The sequence below is a fragment of the Megalobrama amblycephala genome, linkage group LG15 (assembly GCF_018812025.1).
Source record: "Megalobrama amblycephala isolate DHTTF-2021 linkage group LG15, ASM1881202v1, whole genome shotgun sequence".
NCBI lineage: Eukaryota > Metazoa > Chordata > Actinopteri > Cypriniformes > Xenocyprididae > Megalobrama > Megalobrama amblycephala.
This window is the reverse complement of record NC_063058.1, coordinates 32,275,889-32,295,323: the sequence shown is the minus strand read 5'-3', so window position 1 is coordinate 32,295,323 and position 19,435 is coordinate 32,275,889. Positions and strand designations below refer to the sequence as shown.

Here is a 19,435-nt window from a genome sequence, read left to right as displayed (position 1 = left end):
CTTTTGCACGCTAAAATAAACACAACCAGTGTAGTCTGATTTGCAAACAAAAAGAGTTTGAATTAGTCTCTTCTGCTTATCAAGACTGCATTTATTTGACCAAAAATACAGTAAAATTGTGAAATATTATTATAATTTAAAATATCTGTTTTCTATGTGAATATATTGTAAGATGTCATTTATTCCTGTGATCAAAGCTGAATTTTCAGCATCATTACTCCAGTCTTCAGTGTCACATGATCCTTCAGAAATCATTCTGATATGATGATTTGCTGCTCAAGAAACATTTCTGCTCATTATCAATGTTGAAATCAGTTCATATTTGTGTGGAAACCATCATACATTTTATTTTTTACAATTCTTTCATGAATAGAAAGTTCAAAAGAACCACATTTATTTTAAATAGCTTCTTTTGTAACATTATAAATGTCTTTACTGTCACTTTTCATCAATTTAATGCATCCTTGCTGAATAAAAATATTAATTAAGATTTAATTGGTAGTATTTTTTATTTGCAATGTAGTATTTATCGCGGTTTCCATGAAAATATTAAGCAGCGAAAACTTTTATATATTATGGAATAAATTACATTTTAACATATGTTCAAATAGAAAACATTTTTTTTTTTTTTAAATATTAGTAATATTTCACAATAATACTGTTTTTACTGTATTTTTGATCAAATAAATACAGCTTTGGTGAGCAGATAAGATACATAAACATTTGCAAAGATCCCAAACTTTTGACTTTTGTAGTATATTTACAAGTTTTGAATTTACATTTAGTATTTCATCACAATAATTTAATGAACTTTAGTGGATTTGGGTGGAAGAACACTACATTTCCCAGAATGCTGTGTCTCCTGTGTTGAATTTCTTTGAATTGCATTTCACTAAATTCCTCATCTTTCATTTCAATTCAGTTCAGATTCTTACCAAATGAATAAGAGCCAATTCTTTTGTTATGAATTTTGCACAACCCAATGTTTGTTGCAACACTAGATCCACATTCACAAAAGAGTTTTGTTGTAGTAGATGGTGTTTTAATTAAAAAGATAATAATTTAAAGGCTCCAAAATACATTCATGTGTACATTGGAAAACTCTACAAAACATGCCAGGAGAACCTTAAGGCTCATTAGCATGAATATTCATTATGAATGCGCAAAGCACACGCAATTTTTTGAACAGAAGCAATGAATTCATAGGAATACATCTGAATCACTGGCAAAAATTGCAGACCAGACCAAGAGCAATCTTACTGACCCAGCAGGCCAATCAGATATAAGATTTTGATCATATACCGAACAAAATACTACGGTTTTGCTTAATATTAATATAATAGTCAGACTCCCGCTGTGCCAAAACAAAAGCCCACGAGGACTCGCACTCATGTTTTACTGCGGTCAGAATCAGTGCTGGTCAGCATGTGATGAGAATCTCCTGGGATATTGTTACGGAGGACATTTGGAAAGTTAGATGGATGCATGTCAGGTCGTTAGAGACGAGTGTAAACCGCTGATGTGCCTCAGGGGCCTGTGCTCGGCCCGTTTTATTTGCAGATGCTGCAAAATATGCAACACAGCTCCTTCTGTTTGCTGGTCTGTCTGCGTGTCAGAGATCCCGTTGTCTCCTCTGGTGTCAGTGATATGTTTAGCAGGAACAAATAATGAAGAATAGTTGTACATTTGGTGGGAAATGTGAGTGGTGCTTGTCTGTGCAAAATTCTCCAGCACAATGACATGGATTGGTGGGCGGTTGCCGAGGTGTTGCTATGCGGCTACCAAGATATTTTGACAGCACAGCTCTTCTTAACCCTCTTAACTTGTATTATATAATTCTGGGAACGAGCATTATGTTCCAGGTCAAATTGACCCAAACTGGATTCAATACATTTCACTAAAAATGTTTTTGGGTGTGAGCAAAAACACGCCGTTTTTGTGTGTGTCCCTTTAATGCAAATGAGCTGCTGCTCCCGCCCCCTTTCCAGAAGAGGGCGGAGCTTTAACAGCTCAACAACAACAAAGCTGGAGAATCTCACGCAGCCAAAATGACGAAAGTGTTCAGCCTTACATTGATCAAACCGGAGTCGACACTGATGGAGAGACTCAGGAAGAAGTTACAACTTTTAGACGTTTCTGAATGGTTAGTGGATAAATTGATGTAGTTGCTGTGGAGTTGATTCAACTCATCCACTAGCATGTGCCGTCATGTTCATCTTTTGTATTGAATTGACCCTCGTTTGTGAAGCAGTCCGGCGTTTGTTGCGTGTTCTCGGGGGCGGGGTTTATGTAAATTTTAGGGTTTGTGATGTCACAACCCAGGAAGAAGCTTGTTGTAGTCCCTACCAGCCATTTGTTGTAGTCCTCAAACAGAGAATTCTTTAAAATTAGATATCTCCCTTTGCATTGAACTTTGAGCGTCGTAACTTTGGCTTCCTCAAGACTGTTATTGTCTGTTTCTCTGCAGATTGCTGGAGCTGGAGAGCAGCGGACAGAAGAGCGAAGTGCGTCTTCATTTCCAGACCAAAGGCCAGCAGACGTACACAGAGATCTTCCCCTACATGCTCGCTGACGACCAATGGCACAAAGTCTCAGTGGCCATCAGCGCATCACATGTGGCGCTCTATGTAGACTGCAACAGGTACACTGCAACACACCGTAGTGCACATAATGAAGCTCACTGCGAATATTTTGATGTTTATTGTGATGTTTCTGGTCAGAATCTATGAGCGGGTGGTAGCTGTTCCTCTGATGGAGATCTCAGAAGACACATCGTTCTGGGTCGGACAGAGAAACAGCGCTCATGGCTTATTCAAGGTATTTCATCTTCGCCCCACAAAATCGCCACACATGCACATCAGCAAATACAGAGGCTGCTTCTCTGACTGTCTCCTCAGTATGAAGTGTGCACAGTATGTGGCTTCTCTGTATGCATAGAATACATGCATAGTGCAAAATGCAATGCAATGCAATTCCTTCTTTCTTCACTCATTATTTGATCAGACTGACAAAAAGATGGTCTAAAAATGCAAAAAAAACTTTTTATGTATTTTTTTTTTTTTTATCAGTGCACACAATCTATGCATTGTTTATCAGTATGTGCATTTCTAAGAATCAAAACGCATCATGCCAGAGGCTTGCTGAAATAAAATGCAACATATGACAACAAATGCATTATGCAACATAAAGCAGCGTGCAATTTTGTGTGTTGGAGTGTGCGTGTTTTTGTGATTCATGAGGACACAAATTTGTATAATGACATGGTTATTACACTGGTATTACGTTATGATATCTAAAATAGCTTTAAAAACATACTAAACAATGTTTTATTAAAAACTTAAAAATGCAGAATGTTTTCTGTGATGGGTAGGTTTAGGAGTAGGGTTGGTGAAGGGGGAGAGAATGTACAGTTTGTACAGTATAAAAACCATTACGCCTATGGAGAGTCCTCACTAAGATAGCAAAACAAACCTGTGTGTGTGTGAGAGTGTGTGAGTATCATTGAGCCTCTTTAAGATTTGAAGTGTCGCTTCAGATTGTTAAATATCTCAGAGTTAATTGTCAGACGAGGGGAAGCTGGAGGTCGTTTGCGGTTCTTGACGAGTTTTCTCACCCCTCCCCCTGCTTCTGTCTCCACAGAGGCTCTGATCAGCACTTAGCCGTTCAAGTAAAAAGCAAAGCGTCCTTCATTTGCACATACAAATCACAGATATCTGCCGTTTCGTTTCCGTCATGTCCAGGACGTTGGCTTTCATCTTCCACCAATTCATTTCTTCAGGAACATAACGCAGAAAAAGGCCGCATTAAACCTTACAGACGTCGCAGTGGCCGTTTGCACTCAGAAATATTGATGCGCCGTTGGAGACGGTGGTGATCAAAGGCACCATTACAGTTCGATTAGAGATGATTCCACACTTGTTGACCGGACGATTGCCTCTAATTTAAACAATCTCTGCATGCATGTGTGTGTGAGCGTGTGTGCGTTCGCTGACTCGCAGAGAAACCAAATTACATCCCGAGTTCCTATAAATCCAGAGCGTTCACCTCTATTTCCCTCTCATTGCCATGGAGAATCTGGAGAAACCTGCATCGGCTTTTGAATTTATGGTTGGAAAATTGAAGAGGCAAGACAATTTCGAAAACAATTTCTCATAAGTCACGGCGCTCTACTCCTGTGAGGGGCAAAATAAACGCTTTCTGGGCCGGTTGCCATGGCGACAGAGTGTCTATACGCGACGCCGCGCGGCCAGAGGATGGAGGCCAATCAAATTAAGGCACATATGAAACAAATTCAATCTGTATCTGCTTGTTTTGCTTATCAGAGTGGGACAGCGGCGACTGGGAGCTGTTATTACGCTCCTGCCACCCACATCATTTCCTCTCCGCGATGCGTATTATGTCCAATTACCAGAGTGCGCGGCCTTGCCCACCTCCTATTAAACTCGCCGCGGTTCCCCACGCACAGGCCGCGTTCGAGCGCCGGTTTCATCTCTGCTGGAGTCTGAGTGTGGCGTTTGATTATCGTGACGAGTCGGGAACTTCTTCACGGGGTTGGGGTTTGTACCGCCGTGCCAAGAGCTGCTCGGTGACAAGTTTTCGATGTCTCAAACAGACTGTGAATGTCTTGAAAATGTGTTTGTCATCAAGGTTTGGCTTTGTCAACGACACCTAAAACAAGAGAGAGAGAGAAAAAATGATGTTCTTCCTCAGTATTTCTGTCTTGTTTTCCAGTACAAATATCTAAACATTCTTAAATCAAGATAGCAAAATGAGAGAAGATATTAAGTTTAGAAAAAATGAGGGAAAACATGTTTATTTTTCTGACTCCATTAGCAGATATTTGCTCTTGTTTTAAGCACAAACTCACTTCATTTTGATGCTTTTTTCTGACTTAATATCTTCAGTCATTTTGCGTCTCCAGTAAATGTATCTTGATTTAAGAATGTTTAGATATTTGTGCTGGAAAACAAGACAGGAATACTAAGGAGAAACATCATTTTTCTTTGCAGAGTAAAATGCATTCTAATGGCTTGCTGAAATAAAATGAATTATTAGTGTTAAAGTTAGCAGCTCTAAAGGATACTACTAAAATACACAACATAAATATTCCATTTTATAAATGCAATAAAAAATGAAATGAACCAACATGGAGTGAAAACCTAGTTGGAATAACAGACTAAATATATGCATTTAATTATTTAAAAAAGTAACTGTAATGCAGCACATGCAGACAATGTTATTACTATGTTATTACATGTTTATATTGGAAATATTGGAAACAATGTACAGTAGCACTTTAGAGATACAGTAACTTTCTTTTGACAGTTATGTAAACATTCAGAGATAATGAAGGCAGATTTTTAAAATCTTTCTCAAAGAAGTCTCTTCTGCTCAACCAAGGCTGCATTTATTTGATTAAAAATACAGTAAAATCAGTAAAAATTGTGAAATAGTTTTTAAAATTTAAAACAGCCATTTTCTATGTGAATATATAGTAGAATATAATTTATTCCTGTGATCAAAGCTGAATTTTCAGCATCATTACTCCAGTCTTCAGTGTCACATGATCCTTCAGAAATCATTCTAATATGATGATTTGCTGCATTTCTGATTATTACCCATGTTGAAAACAGTTCATTTTTTTGTGGAAACTGTGATACATTTTATTTTCAGGATTCTTTAATGAATATAAAGAAACAGAGATCATTATAAAGTCAATGTTGACTTATCCTTGACTCTTAATATTGATGTATTGACAAGTTCAGAAACATGCAGGCTTTTATGTCGATATATAAGGTACAAACACAAAATGTGTTTACATTTTAGAAACTGTCAGTATGGTGATATTGCACATACTGCATTAAAAAGTGCATTATTACACACAAATCATGTTGATTATAATAAAAGATAATCTCCACATGGCATCCGGCATCAGTTGGACTGAATCCTGAATAAAATGTGCAAGTTTGATTCGACACGGAGATAAAACCTCTAAATATAAACCGCAAATCGAAACTGTGAGGAAAGCAATATGGCTTAACAGGTGCTAATCCAGAGAACATGTCCTGGGAAAAGGTCACGCTCATCCACGTCCGTCCTTCTGCTCTGTTAATAGTGTTTTTGGCGCTTAAGCTTTCTGTTCATATTCTGCCGAGCAAATAAAAGCAGCCTTGAACATCTAAAAGCCACAATTTCAGAACCTCCACTATGATTTTACCAATCATGAAGAACTGCTGGTGACTGCATAGAGAGGCATTCCTAACTTTCCACATTAATAATTGCGCACATTTTTTGTTTTTTGGTCAGAACGTGTGCGTGTAATTTATTATAGCAGCTCAAGGTCTTCGTTTGCTAAGTGCTTGTTGAATAAACTCTCTCGGTTCTACTTAATGCCTTCAAAGTATCATTAAATGTAATGAATGTTTCTGATTCATTTCTGCTCTGATCTAATTGTGAACTGACTGCTGTGTGTTTTCCATGCAGGGAGTGATGCAAGACCTTCAGATCCTTGTAATGCCTCAAGGATTCATCACACAGTGCCCAGACCTCAACCGTAGTACGTGCCGTTAATTAGTTTGCTTGTGATTGCTGAATCAAATGTTTAGTCATTGCATTATGATAAACGCATCTCATTTACTTCTCTTTCCTAGCCTGTCCGACCTGCAATGACTTTCATGGACTCGTGCAGAAGATCATGGAGCTTCAGGACATCTTGGCGAAAACCTCCAGCAAGGTGACGGACTCAAAATCACAACTGAATAACTGGCTTAATTTCATTTTCATCAGCAGGAATGTGAATCGGAATGACAGTCGCATTCACAGAACAGAGGAATTTAATTCATTTTTAAACAAAATATAATTGCATCACTAAAGTCTTCTTTAACACATTGCTTTTATTAAAGCATGTAGTGCTAGATCAGCATTCTCCCTTAAAAGTGATCAGGCAGACCAAACCGTAAGTTGTAGAGACTTGAAACTTTGAGGGCTGGTAGTACTCATACCGTCCAGAATGCACCAAGGCTCGCCCCGATCGGCCTGACGGGGGCGCTACAGTGGTCAAAAGTACAAAATGAATCATATTTTTGAAAAACATACTTTTGCAAACTAGTCCTAGGTTTTTGTACAAAACCATTGCATCAAGATTCTCTGGAGTCTTATTGTCAATAATTATCAAAAAACAGTTACAATTTTGCTTCCAGGTCTCTAAGGGCCGCCAAAACATTCAAAGTGGGTGGAGCCACTTTTACTTAAATGGCAATAACTCGTGAACGGAATGAGATATTTTCACCAAACTCAGCACATCTATGTAAGAGCTCATTCTGTGGTCGCGTGACAAAGGACGAGGCAACTGGCCACTTGGTGGCACTATAACACGGAAAAAAACCATGAAATCGGCTATAAATACTTCACTGTTAGTCTGATCGACTTGAAAATTGGCATGCAGTGTCTTTGTCCGAGGTGCCATGACTTTTTATGAGGACATTGCTGTATCCCCAAAAACATGGCCGCCATCGGCCAATGAAGTTTGAGCAGCTATCAGTCAAGGTTAATGGAGGCCAATCAAAGCGAAATTTCCTGTTAGGCCTGTGAGAAATTCGAAAGAAATTGGAAAGCGAGGGGCGCCTTTGTGTTTTTCACATGCGTAAAGGATTGCGTATCGCACGACATTCGTACCACATGGTAGAACTCCTCATTCTGAGCAACATTTCTCTAGGACCGCCGCTGTCCATTGAATTGTTTGTTAAATATTGGAGATTATTTCAAAAACCAACTTTGGCGAACTAGTCCTAGGTTTTTGGCTCAAGCTCGATAATAGTTAAAAAGCTTTAAAAACAATTTTATTCATATGGTAAATTGCCTGTATTTGCTGTAAATGGTCTTTTCCATCTATGATCGAGATGGTTACAGGCTTGCTAATTAAAACATCATACCTTTTTTACACGTGTGCTTAAAGGCCTTAAAGCACTTGAATGTGGAATCTCCATCAGATTAATCAAAAATAACTTGCAATTTTATCTTCTAACCACTGATGGTGATAGAGAGGCCAAAATTCTGTACTGCGCCTTTAAATAAACAAAATGTTTTTTCAAAGTTGTAAATACAACTTTGCCCCAACTTAAATCTAATCATTTAAATTCAAATTGTAGTCTCTTCTTTGGTTCCTCAAATTGATATTTAAAAGTATTTATAAACTCAACCAAACGTCTCTTGGTCTGGCAATAAACGCAGCACATTTCTCCAGTTTTTGTTTGACAGATGAATCTGAGCCCAGTTTTGGGGAACATCTGGGCTGCGTCTGTGCTGTGAATTTAAAGGCTTGTTTATGGTGTTGTAATAACTCACAGCTGCCAAATGCACAAAACTCTGGCGCTGATGAGGAAAAACTCCTCTGATCGAGCGTGTCGAAATAACACCGGCTTAATGAAAAATGCAAACAGCCGATCGCAAATAATCAATCAACCACAGGCGTTTCCTCATCTGCTTTCTGTCAGAAATGGAGTTTAATTGGGGTGAGGTGAGGATTTGCTCTCCGCTTCCTCATCCCTCTGTGCTTTTCTTCTCCTGCAGCTGTCTCTGGCCGAGGAGAAGATGAAAGGTCTGGATTCGTGTTACTGCGAGAGAACGTGTCACGTGAAGGGAGTGACCTACAGAGAGGAGCAGACGTGGACAGATGGGTGCAAGAACTGCACGTGCTCGGTGAGGCTCTTACCACAGCCACAGATATATGCATCAATGCTGGAGCTTTCGCAATAACGTTTATACTATGCTAGATATAATCGCAAAGACTGCTTTAGGTTATTTACACATGAGAAATAAGAAGTAAAGGACTGTTCACACCAAAGATGATATCTATAATGATAACTATTAAACATACAGTTTTAAAAATTGCTCTATGAGAATAGCAAAGTTCACAACCCAACTATAAGGATAACGACACAGAGAAAATATATTGTTAAAATCACTTTCAAATGATTTTTTCCAGCTGATGATGATAAAAACATCGACAACCAATCAGAATAAATCCTGCTTTAATGAGCTCAAGCATTTAAAGTGACAGACGACTAAACTGCAGCGCTAACAATAAACAGAACAATATCGTCTGCTGGTGTGATGCTAATATAGCTATCATTAAAGTTATCATTATAGTTATCATTGTAGTTGTCAATATTGTTAACGTTATAGTTATTGCTATAGTAACCATTATAGTTATCGTTAAATTTATCATTATAGTTATTGTTGTTATTGTTTACATTATATAGTTATTGCTATATTATCATTGTAGTTATCATTAGTTATTGTTAAAGTTTAATCTTAATAGTTAACGTTATGGTTATTGCTACAGTAACCATTATAGTTATAATTAAAGTTATCGTTATAGTTATCGTTGTTGTTGTCCTTATTTTTAACGTTATAGTTATTGCTATAGTTATGATTATAGTCATCGTTATAGTTATCGTTAAAGTTATCTTAATAGTTAACATTATAGTTACTGCTATAGTAACCATTATAGTTAAAATTGTAGTTATCGTTATAGTTATTGCTATAGTTACCATTATAGTCATCGTTATAGTTATCTTTAAAGTTATCTTAATAGTTAACATTATAGTTATTGCTATAGTAACCATTATAGTTAAAATTGTAGTTATCGTTAAAGTTATCGTTATAGTTATTGTTATAGTTATCAATGTAGTCACTGTTAACGTTATAGTTATTGCTATAGTTATCGTTAAAGTTATCTTAATAGTTAACATTATAGTTATTGCTATAGTAACCATTATAGTTAAAATTGTAGTTATCGTTAAAGTTATCGTTATAGTTATTGTTATAGTTATCAATGTAGTCACTGTTAACGTTATAGTTATTGCTATAGTTATCGTTAAAGTTATCTTAATAGTTAATATTATAGTTATTGCTATAGAAACCATTATAGTTAAAACTGTAGTTATCGTTAAAGTTATCGTTATAGTTATCCATATAGTTATCATTGTAGTTGTCATTATTGTTAATGTTATAGTTATCATTATAGTTATAGTTATTGTTATAGTTATCATTATAGTTATCTTCATAGTTATTGTAGATGTCATTATTGTTAACACTCTGAGGTCTGAAAACGTGCCGGCGCGTTTTGCAGGTTTTTTTTCACATTGCAGCAAAACAGACTTAAAATACTCCGTCATTTTTTGTCATAGAGACATAAGTAATATATCAATTGAAACTATAGAATATCTTCTTTTATTTGTATACACTCAGAGTAAAAACAAAATGTTGTGCTTTTTGTAAAATAAAGAAAACTAACATGATGCTCCTCTCCCTCTGAACGAAGTCCAATCTGATAGTTCTCAGAAAATGAACTGTAACTTAGTGAATACTAATCACAGAAAAATTAAACTTATGTCTAAAAAAACGTTAAGATGTCAGGTTTTAAATTATGTAAGTCAAATCGAAAACAAACCTTCTGTGTTTATGTAATCTGTATGAAAAGAGATCCATGTCAGAAGTCCGTGATTCAGCTCATTATCTGCTAATGCGGCCACGCCCACAGAGTCAGCGCTATTCAGACGCAAATTCAGAGGCAATATATAGCGCTATTCAGACACAAATTCAGTCAATACATGCATTCATCATCTCAATCGTGTATTTATTGTCTTGAAAAGTGTTTATCTGGATGTAAAAGTCATGGTTAGCGAGCTCTAGAAGACATGCAGTTAGTTCCTGTTTTCTTTTCTTCTATAGATTAATTTTAGATGAGTTTTTGTTTCTTTAGCGCCCTCCGGCTGCAGTATGAATTGGAAACTCCATTCATGGAATAGCCTCTTCTTCTTTTAGATGAATTTGTGGACTAAAAATGCACAGAGAGCGCCCTCTGACTTCAAGGATGAATTGAAAACACCAGCGCTCATAGTAATGACAATGAATATTAAATAAATATAACTCCTCTGTATAGAAAATTGACATAAGCATATGAGAATCCAATATTTCTCCAAATGTGCATGCTTTTAAACTAAAAGCCTATATTCAGACTCTTTGCATCACAGAAATACATTATATTTTAAAGTATAATATAAAACCATTACTTTATATTGTAATAATATTTTTCTGTATGTTTCATATATCATGATGAGCTTGAGACATCACAGAAGGGTTTTTTCACAGCCTACCTGACTGAAATGCCTCATTAATATGCAAGTCATTTCAGCTCATTACTATCCAATTCTTTTGTCTTCTCAGGTGAGAATGGCCCATTATTCATGGTGATTCACGCCTCCACGCATACTGTGTTTCTTGGCAAAAAGTGTCTTACAAAAACTTAATCAATATTTTGTTTTATATGAAGGAGTAGGCAGCATAATTTTTACATAATTTTGAAGCAAAAACTAAAAAAAGAATTGTAAACACAGATTTAATATACTTTTTTTGGCCTTATTTCAGTGACTTAAGTTTTTTGTTTTTTCAATAACCACGCATAAATGTTATTCCTTCAAAAACACAAACATGTACATACATGTTCCTCACATATTATTGTAGCCTAGTTTGTGCTGAATACAGTGTAATGACACTTTTTCCATTAATATGTTTATGAACAACTGAAAAAAGCACAAATGTCAGAACATGTCAAAACTTCTCCAGGCCCCAAATCAGCCTCAGACTCCAGAGGGTTAACGTTAAAGTTATTGCTATAGTTGTCATTATATTTATCATTGTAGTTATCATTATAGTTATCGTTATATTTATAATTGAAGTTGTCATTATTGTTAACGTTATAGTTATCATTATAGTTATCGTTAAAGTTATCATTACAGTTTTTGTTATGGTTATCATTTTAGTTATCGTTATAGTTATTGTTGTAGTTGTCATTATTGTTAACATTGTAGTTATCATTATAGTTAATGTTAACATTATAGTTGTCATTATTGTTATTATTGCTATAGTTACCATTATAGTTATTGTTACAGTTATAATTATTGGTACAGTTATTGTTATCTTCATAGTTATCGTTCTTGATGTGAAAATACAAAAATACAAGCAAAAGAAATCACGGAAAAACTTGCTTTGCTATTAAGAGAATATTTTGCACAACTGAACTGAAAGATTTATCACTCATCTTTCACTCAACACTTGCTTGTGATTGGTCAGTGGCGTCATTAAACTGTGTGATTATTGTCTGTGTCTATCTAGCTAATCAGCTACATGCTAAATAGCATGATCTTGTGCTTGAAAATGCTTCGCTCCAAGCAAAATGTGTTTTGCTCATGAATATTTCATATATTCATGAACAAAAACATGTAAAATCCCATGGATGTCACATTTGCTGTATTTTTACTAGTTGAATGGCGTTCAATCAAGTACCGCACACCCAATCAAGCAGTCTGCAATTAGCTAATTAGCAGTGTGCTTGTTCTGCAAACACCGAAATGGTAACGAGATTTGCATGTCGTCTCAAAGGTCACACACAACAGAACGTTCCACTTACACGCGCCCTCAACGTGTAGCAAACCTAATGTAAACACAGATGTGAGGTCGCTCTCAGTGTACCGTTTCACAGGGAAGGACGATTTCTCTCTCTTCTTTCTTTCTCGCTCATTATACATTTATTATCTGCGAGTAAGACGAATATTGTGCCGAATGCAAAGTGACAGACGGAGGGATTCTGTCCTATCTTTAGAAGTCCCTGGGCTCCTCTAACAGACGTTAGCTGGTCTCCAGTGCGCTCGATGTGTCCAAACAGACAGCGGTCTCGGGCTTTGGTACCGGTTCGGATGAGACAGGCGTCCCAGTGAAACTACCAACAGGAAGTTAGTTTGTGAAAGGAACATTATCTTAATTTGGCTTAAAGTGACGGATGTCATGCTTTAGGGAGACGTGAGTTCCTTCAGACTCTGTGAGGCTTGGAAATCTATTTTTGGGATAAATATGGATATACATTTATACCAAATGCCATAGTAACTATACTGATGTTTTTTTTTTTTCTTCTAGTAAATCCTAATTACTTACTGAAACATCATTAAAACAATATTAATTTACTTGAGAAGTAAAATTATGTAAGATAAGACTTGTTTTCACGGAATATATCTTGAATTAAGTATTTTAAGTATTTTTTCAAAGCCATGGGCAAATAGTTGACTTATTCAAAAATTAAATTAACTAATGTAGTTATATTTTCTGACAATGGGTCTTAATATCTTAATAATAATAATGCAGTTTTGCTTCTCATTTGCTTTTAATATTTTATAATGGAAAACACTAAATAATAAAATGATTCAAAAGTCTGATTTATTTAATTGTTCATTTAGTGAATCATTTAACAAATTAATATATTATAGTTACCATTATAGTTATCATTATAGGCATAGCTTTACATTTTACAAATCATTTATCGAATGATTTAGTAAACATTTTGTGAATCATTTAGAGAATCAGCAATTTTTTAAAAGAATCATTTAATGAATCATTCAGCGAAACGTTTAGCAAATCATTTCGCCAAGTGCTTAATGAATCATTAAATTAACTAATGTAGTAGTATATATATTTTCAGACAATGGGTCTTAATATCTTATTAATAATAATGCAGTTTTGCTTCTCAATTGCTTTTAATATTTTATAATGGAAAACACTAAATAATAAAATGATTCAAAAGTCTGATTTATTTAGTTATTCATTTAGTGAATCATTTAACAAATGAATATATTATAGTTACCATTATAGTTATCATTATAGGCATAGCTTTACATTTTACAAATCATTTATCGAATGATTTAGTAAAACATTTTGTGAATCATTTAGAGAATCAGCAATTTTTTAAAAGAATCATTTAATGAATCATTCAGCGAAACGTTTAGCAAATCATTTCGCCAAGTGCTTAATGAATCATTAAATTAACTAATGTAGTAGTATATATATTTTCAGACAATGGGTCTTAATATCTTAATAATAATAATGCAGTTTTGCTTCTCAATTGCTTTTAATATTTTATAATGGAAAACACTAAATAATAAAATGATTCAAAAGTCTGATTTATTTAGTTATTCATTTAGTGAATCATTTAACAAATGAATATATTATAGTTACCATTATAGTTATCATTATAGGCATAGCTTTACATTTTACAAATCATTTATCGAATCATTTAGTGAAACATTTTGTGAATCATTTAGAGAATCAGCAATTTTTTAAAAGAATCATTTAATGAATCATTCAGCGAAACGTTTAGCCAATCATTTTGCCAAGTGCTTAATTTAAACATTTTGGCTTTGTCCAAAATCTCATACTCTCTCGAGGTGGTACTTATTTTGAATAAGTAATTATTTTGCGACCGATAAAAAAGTATGAGTGTGTGTAGTATGATTGTAATCCAGACGTACTACATTCACCATAATGTCATTATCATGTGACCTACCAGCGTCTGTTGTGTCACTTCACTGCCATTCACAAATACTCTCCCGTGGCCTCATGGGATAGTAAAGTGTCCATCGTATACACTTCAGAATCTCATAGCAAGTAGTAGGTCATCCAGGTACTTTTTGCCTACACTACATACTTCTTTTGCCACATACTGTTTTTCACCTACTACAGTAGGGATGTATGTGATTTCAGATGAACATTTTAGAGAATCATTCAGCAAATTATTTAGTGAATCATTTAGTGAATCATTTTGTGCATCATTTTGCAAATTGTTTATTGAAACATTTTGTGAATCGTTTAGAGAATCTTTCAGAAAATTATTAAATGAATCATTTAGCAAATAATTGTTTGAATCGTTTAGCGAATCATTTCGCCAATTGTTTAAAAAATCATTTAGCGAATCATTTTTAAAATCATTTAGCTAATCGTTTAACAAATCATTTAGCAAATCAGGGTCATTCTTATGAACCATCCTGGCAGAAATCACTGTGTTGCATTTTTACTTGTTCTGCAGCAAACTCAAAACTCAATCTCGACTGCAGTTTAACAACCTTTAGCATTACTACAGTCACTACAAGCTACTCGCACTGACTGAACGTTTGAACTTCTGTAGAATGGGACCGTCCGATGTGAGAAGATTTTGTGTCCCCTGCTCGAGTGTCCTGATGGTACGGCCCCGGGGTATGTGTCAGGAACCTGCTGCAAAGAGTGCCAGTGTAAGTACACACACACACACACACACTTGTTTTTGTGAATTGTGGGGACATTTCATAGGCGTAATGGTTTTTATACTGTACAAACCGTATTTTCTCTCCCCCTGCACTACCCCTACCCCTAAACCTAACCATCACAGGAAACTGTGCACACTTTTACTTTCTCACAAAAACTCATTCTGTATGATTTATAAGCCTTCTGAAAAGTGGGGGCATGGGGAATGTCCTCATAAGTCACCTCTTTTTGTAATACCTATGTCATACCCATATCATTATACACATTTGTGTCCTGATATGTCACAAAAACACACACACACTAACACACGCATACTAAGACACACACACACTCACTTGCTCACACACTCACACACACACACACTCACACACACTCTCCTTACAACCGCCTCCACAGTGTTGCCTGACAACTGACCACACACTTGTGTTGCTAAGCTACACCCACACTCCATCTCCAGAGGTGTCAAGCTGCACATTTACATATTCAAATAAATTATTTATCACAAGCCAATAAACACGCAGCCCTGCGAGGGTTATGCAAATGCATATTTGATTTTAAACATCTCGAGCCACTTTATAGACAAAAAGCCGTTTCTATACGAGCCAAATGAAGTGGAAACACAATCGCAGAGTCTGTTCTTCTGTCCTCATGCTCAATACTGAGGAATAAATCAGTTAGCATCGTCTGATGAGCTGCCGTCTGTGAAGCCCAGTGTTTTGATACGGGTCATTATCGTCACAGCTAATTTATTCAGTTATAATTAAGAAGTGAAGATGACCCTGCTGTATTATTAGTCATAGTTGATATCCATGCTAATTTCTGAGTTAGTGCTCATTTCTGCAGCAAAACCCATTCGTTTTAACTGAGTTAGCCTTAGCATGGGAGTAGCGTAAAGTTACATTAAATAAAAACATAACACCATATATAAATTAAATATTACATACACATTTAACAAAGTACGCCTGCTTTCAATGTAAAAAAAAAATAATATTTTTTTTCAGCTTGTTGCACCCAATTAATTTAAAATATACGGTTAATGAATGCTTATTATTTACATACAATAATTTGCATATATTTACATAAATGTTTAAATATGCTAATTACATCAGGGTGACTAAATCTACTATTTATTACATGCTAAATATGCTATTTATTATATTTCAACTTGATCTCATATTTCCCATTTTTACGTATAAACTGAAATGACATATATATATATATATATATATATATAAAAATATAGTATAGTAGAAGGTGATCTATACATAAAATGTTTTATTACTTTTAATATATGTTAAACTACCCATTTTTATGTATAAACTGAAATGGCATTTTTATATATATTGATATATATATAGTATAGTAGAAGGTGATCTATACACAAAATGTTTTATTACTTTTAATATGTTAAACTATATATATATATATATATATATATATATATACATACAGTATATACTATATAACTATATATATAAACTACATATCATGATGGTTACATGATGCAATTAATGTTAATTAATGTGCAAACAACGCAACACGTTAGAGTTTTTCAAAAATGCTTCCTGTTTACAAATATGTGACATTAATTTCTGATGATCTTCTCATTGAATATTGATTGACTTGGAAATGAATCACATTACGGCAGAAAAATGGATTGCAAAAACCATTTCAAGTTGACTTTCAGAACAAATGGTTGAACCAAACTGAGTACTCAATTAGCTACAAGCTAGCAGTAGTTAATAGTTAACTTTCCACACCAATTAGAAATGACTGGTTCAACCCTGAACTCTATTTCAGAGCTTCAGCTGATTTCACTCACAATAAACATTAAAGATTCATTTCTAAGTTTTTTTTCATCTGTGGTAATTTAGCTGACACACGCTCCTTTTGGAATGACAGATTGTTTTCATCAGATAGCTATAAAGGTTTCTCTTTCGTTCTGATAGTGTTTGTGGCCGTTTGGTTCAAAGCGTCTCTCAGTCTTCTGTTTCTGGAGAATATTTCTCTCCAGAGCGTTTTGGCTGCTATTTTCAGCTCGTGTCGATCTCCTACTGTGCCGTGAAACTGTGTACATTCGTTTCTTCCACCAAACGCTGGCAAACTTCATCCTGGAACAAAAACACAAACCTGCAATTAAATAATATAGTGTTTATGCATGATCTACTAGAGCTTTAATTATGAAATTCACTTAGTATAATTACTGTTCAAGAAGTGTTTAATGCCTACCTGTTTAATGGTGATAAATAAATAAAAGCAGGTATTTCCACATGCACACAGGCAAATGTAAGTAGTAACTTCAGCTCATTTCTTCTCAAAAAGACACTTGATTTCAGGGAATCATTGGTGATTGTTGTAGCAAACAGCAGAAATGATTCATTTAATCTGTATGAAAGGTTCTCTGAGTCTGTATTTAAAGTCAGAGGAGGAAATAATTGCTGTCCTGGGAGCAATTATCGCCTCAGACGTCTTGTAATCGTCGGTTGTTTGCTGTTTTGTTTAACTCCAAATTTCCATACCGTAGCATTTCTACAGCTCACATTAATAGCGCAGGTTTCATTTGTGCTGCTTGTGTTTTCTGCTGAGTCACGTCATGCTTTTGTTTGAAAGTTTTCAAATATTCAAACTAACTATCCAGCACTAAATAACACAAAGTAAAGTGAGCTTACAGTGATAATTCACCCCAAAATCATCATTTACTCATGCCAAACCTGTAGGACTTTATTTCGTCTATGGATCATAAATGTTTCAGACTCAAAACTAATTACTACTCTCAAGTGACAACAAGTCACATAAAGCCAATCTCATCTGCTTGATGCTCTCCAAATGTAAATGGTACTATCACCCATTTCTAAACTGCTCAATGTGAGGCATTAAAGGTCCCGTTCTTCGTGATGTTTCAAACTTTAGTTAGTGTGTAATGTTGTTGTTAGAGTATAAATAAAATCTGTAAAATTTTAAAGCTCAAAGTTCAATGCCAAGCGAGATATTTTATTTAACAGAAGTCGCCTACATCGAACGGCCAGTTTGGACTACATCCCTCTACTTCCTTCTTTAATGACGTCACGAAAACAGTTTTTTGACTAACCTCCGCCCACAGGAATACACAAGAGTTGCGTTTGTAGAGTGTGTTTGTCGCCATGTCGTCGAAACGCTGTTATTTTCATCCCGCAGTCCAATCACCGGGTCTGATTCCGGCTCAAATTGATAGGGTAAAATTAAAGACGTTTACAATAACACTGAGCGCGTGCATCTCCACGTTATGGTAAGAGGTGTGACCTTTCCGGGCACGGTGCGCTCAGAGCTGTCGAATCACAACACAGGAACCGCTGGCACAATCAGAACTCGTTACGTATTTCTGAAGGAGGGACTTCATAGAACAAGGAAGTCATCAGCCCGTTTTTATGACAGTGGAAACAGCGGTATACAGATAAGTAAATTATGTGAAAAATACTGTGTTTTTTTACACGCGAAACATGAACACGTTATATTGCACACTATAAACACAATCAAAGCTTCAAAAAACCACGAAAAATAGGATCTTTAAGGTATTATAAACATTAGCATATTAATTTCTGTAAAAGTGCTCTACACATAAAAGTTTTTTTGTCCATACAATCAAAGTCAAATTGGTTCTAAAGGCTCGTTCACACCAAGAATGATACATTTAACGATAACTATATTATCATTGACACCAGTGTACGATATTTTCATTCTAAGCGCGCTGCAGTTTTGTCATCTGTCACTTTAAATGCTCGAGCTCCTAAAAGCAGAATAGATTCTGATTGGCTGTCAGTGTTTCTATCGTTCTTCAGCTAGAAAAAGTTCTGAAATCAATTTCAATGATATCGTTTCTCTGTGCCGTTTTCGTAATAGTTGTGCTGTGGACATCTTTTACATTTTAGAATGATTTTTAGAGCGATATCTTTATCCTTATAGTTATCGTCCTTAGTGTGAACGGCCTTAATGTTGTTTTGGACCCAATAAACTTTTATTGTATTAACAAAACCAGTGGAAAATCAGCAGAGAATATGTTCTTTTGCATGGCCGCCTGCAGGTGTGTGCATATGGAAGAGTGTATCTGCGTGTTTGTTTATGTTTGTTTGTGTTTTTTTGCAGCAATGTGCTTGTTTTCGGAGCAGACGCTGGTGGAAGGACACCGTTGTGCTGTTCATCATCCCTCTGGACTCTGCCAGCTGTTTGAATGCAGGGTACAAATCTTTACAACTGCTTCTATATATTGGTATAAAACACACAAAAATGTATGTATATGTATATTTTTATATATGTTTTGCATTACTCTAGA

At 35.4% G+C, this 19,435-nt stretch overlaps 1 protein-coding gene across 1 annotated transcript in view; it reads left to right on the top strand.

Moving 5' to 3' along the window:
• nell2a (neural EGFL like 2a) overlaps nucleotides 1-19,435 on the top strand; it is a 94,973-nt gene that overhangs the window by 20,347 nt on the left and 55,191 nt on the right. Inside the window, exons 4-10 of the mRNA XM_048159107.1 lie at nucleotides 2,468-2,641; nucleotides 2,721-2,817; nucleotides 6,484-6,556; nucleotides 6,651-6,733; nucleotides 8,569-8,697; nucleotides 15,014-15,116; nucleotides 19,249-19,340. Coding sequence (XP_048015064.1) covers nucleotides 2,468-2,641; nucleotides 2,721-2,817; nucleotides 6,484-6,556; nucleotides 6,651-6,733; nucleotides 8,569-8,697; nucleotides 15,014-15,116; nucleotides 19,249-19,340 — 751 coding nt within the window. The remainder of the gene's footprint in view (nucleotides 1-2,467; nucleotides 2,642-2,720; nucleotides 2,818-6,483; nucleotides 6,557-6,650; nucleotides 6,734-8,568; nucleotides 8,698-15,013; nucleotides 15,117-19,248; nucleotides 19,341-19,435) is intronic.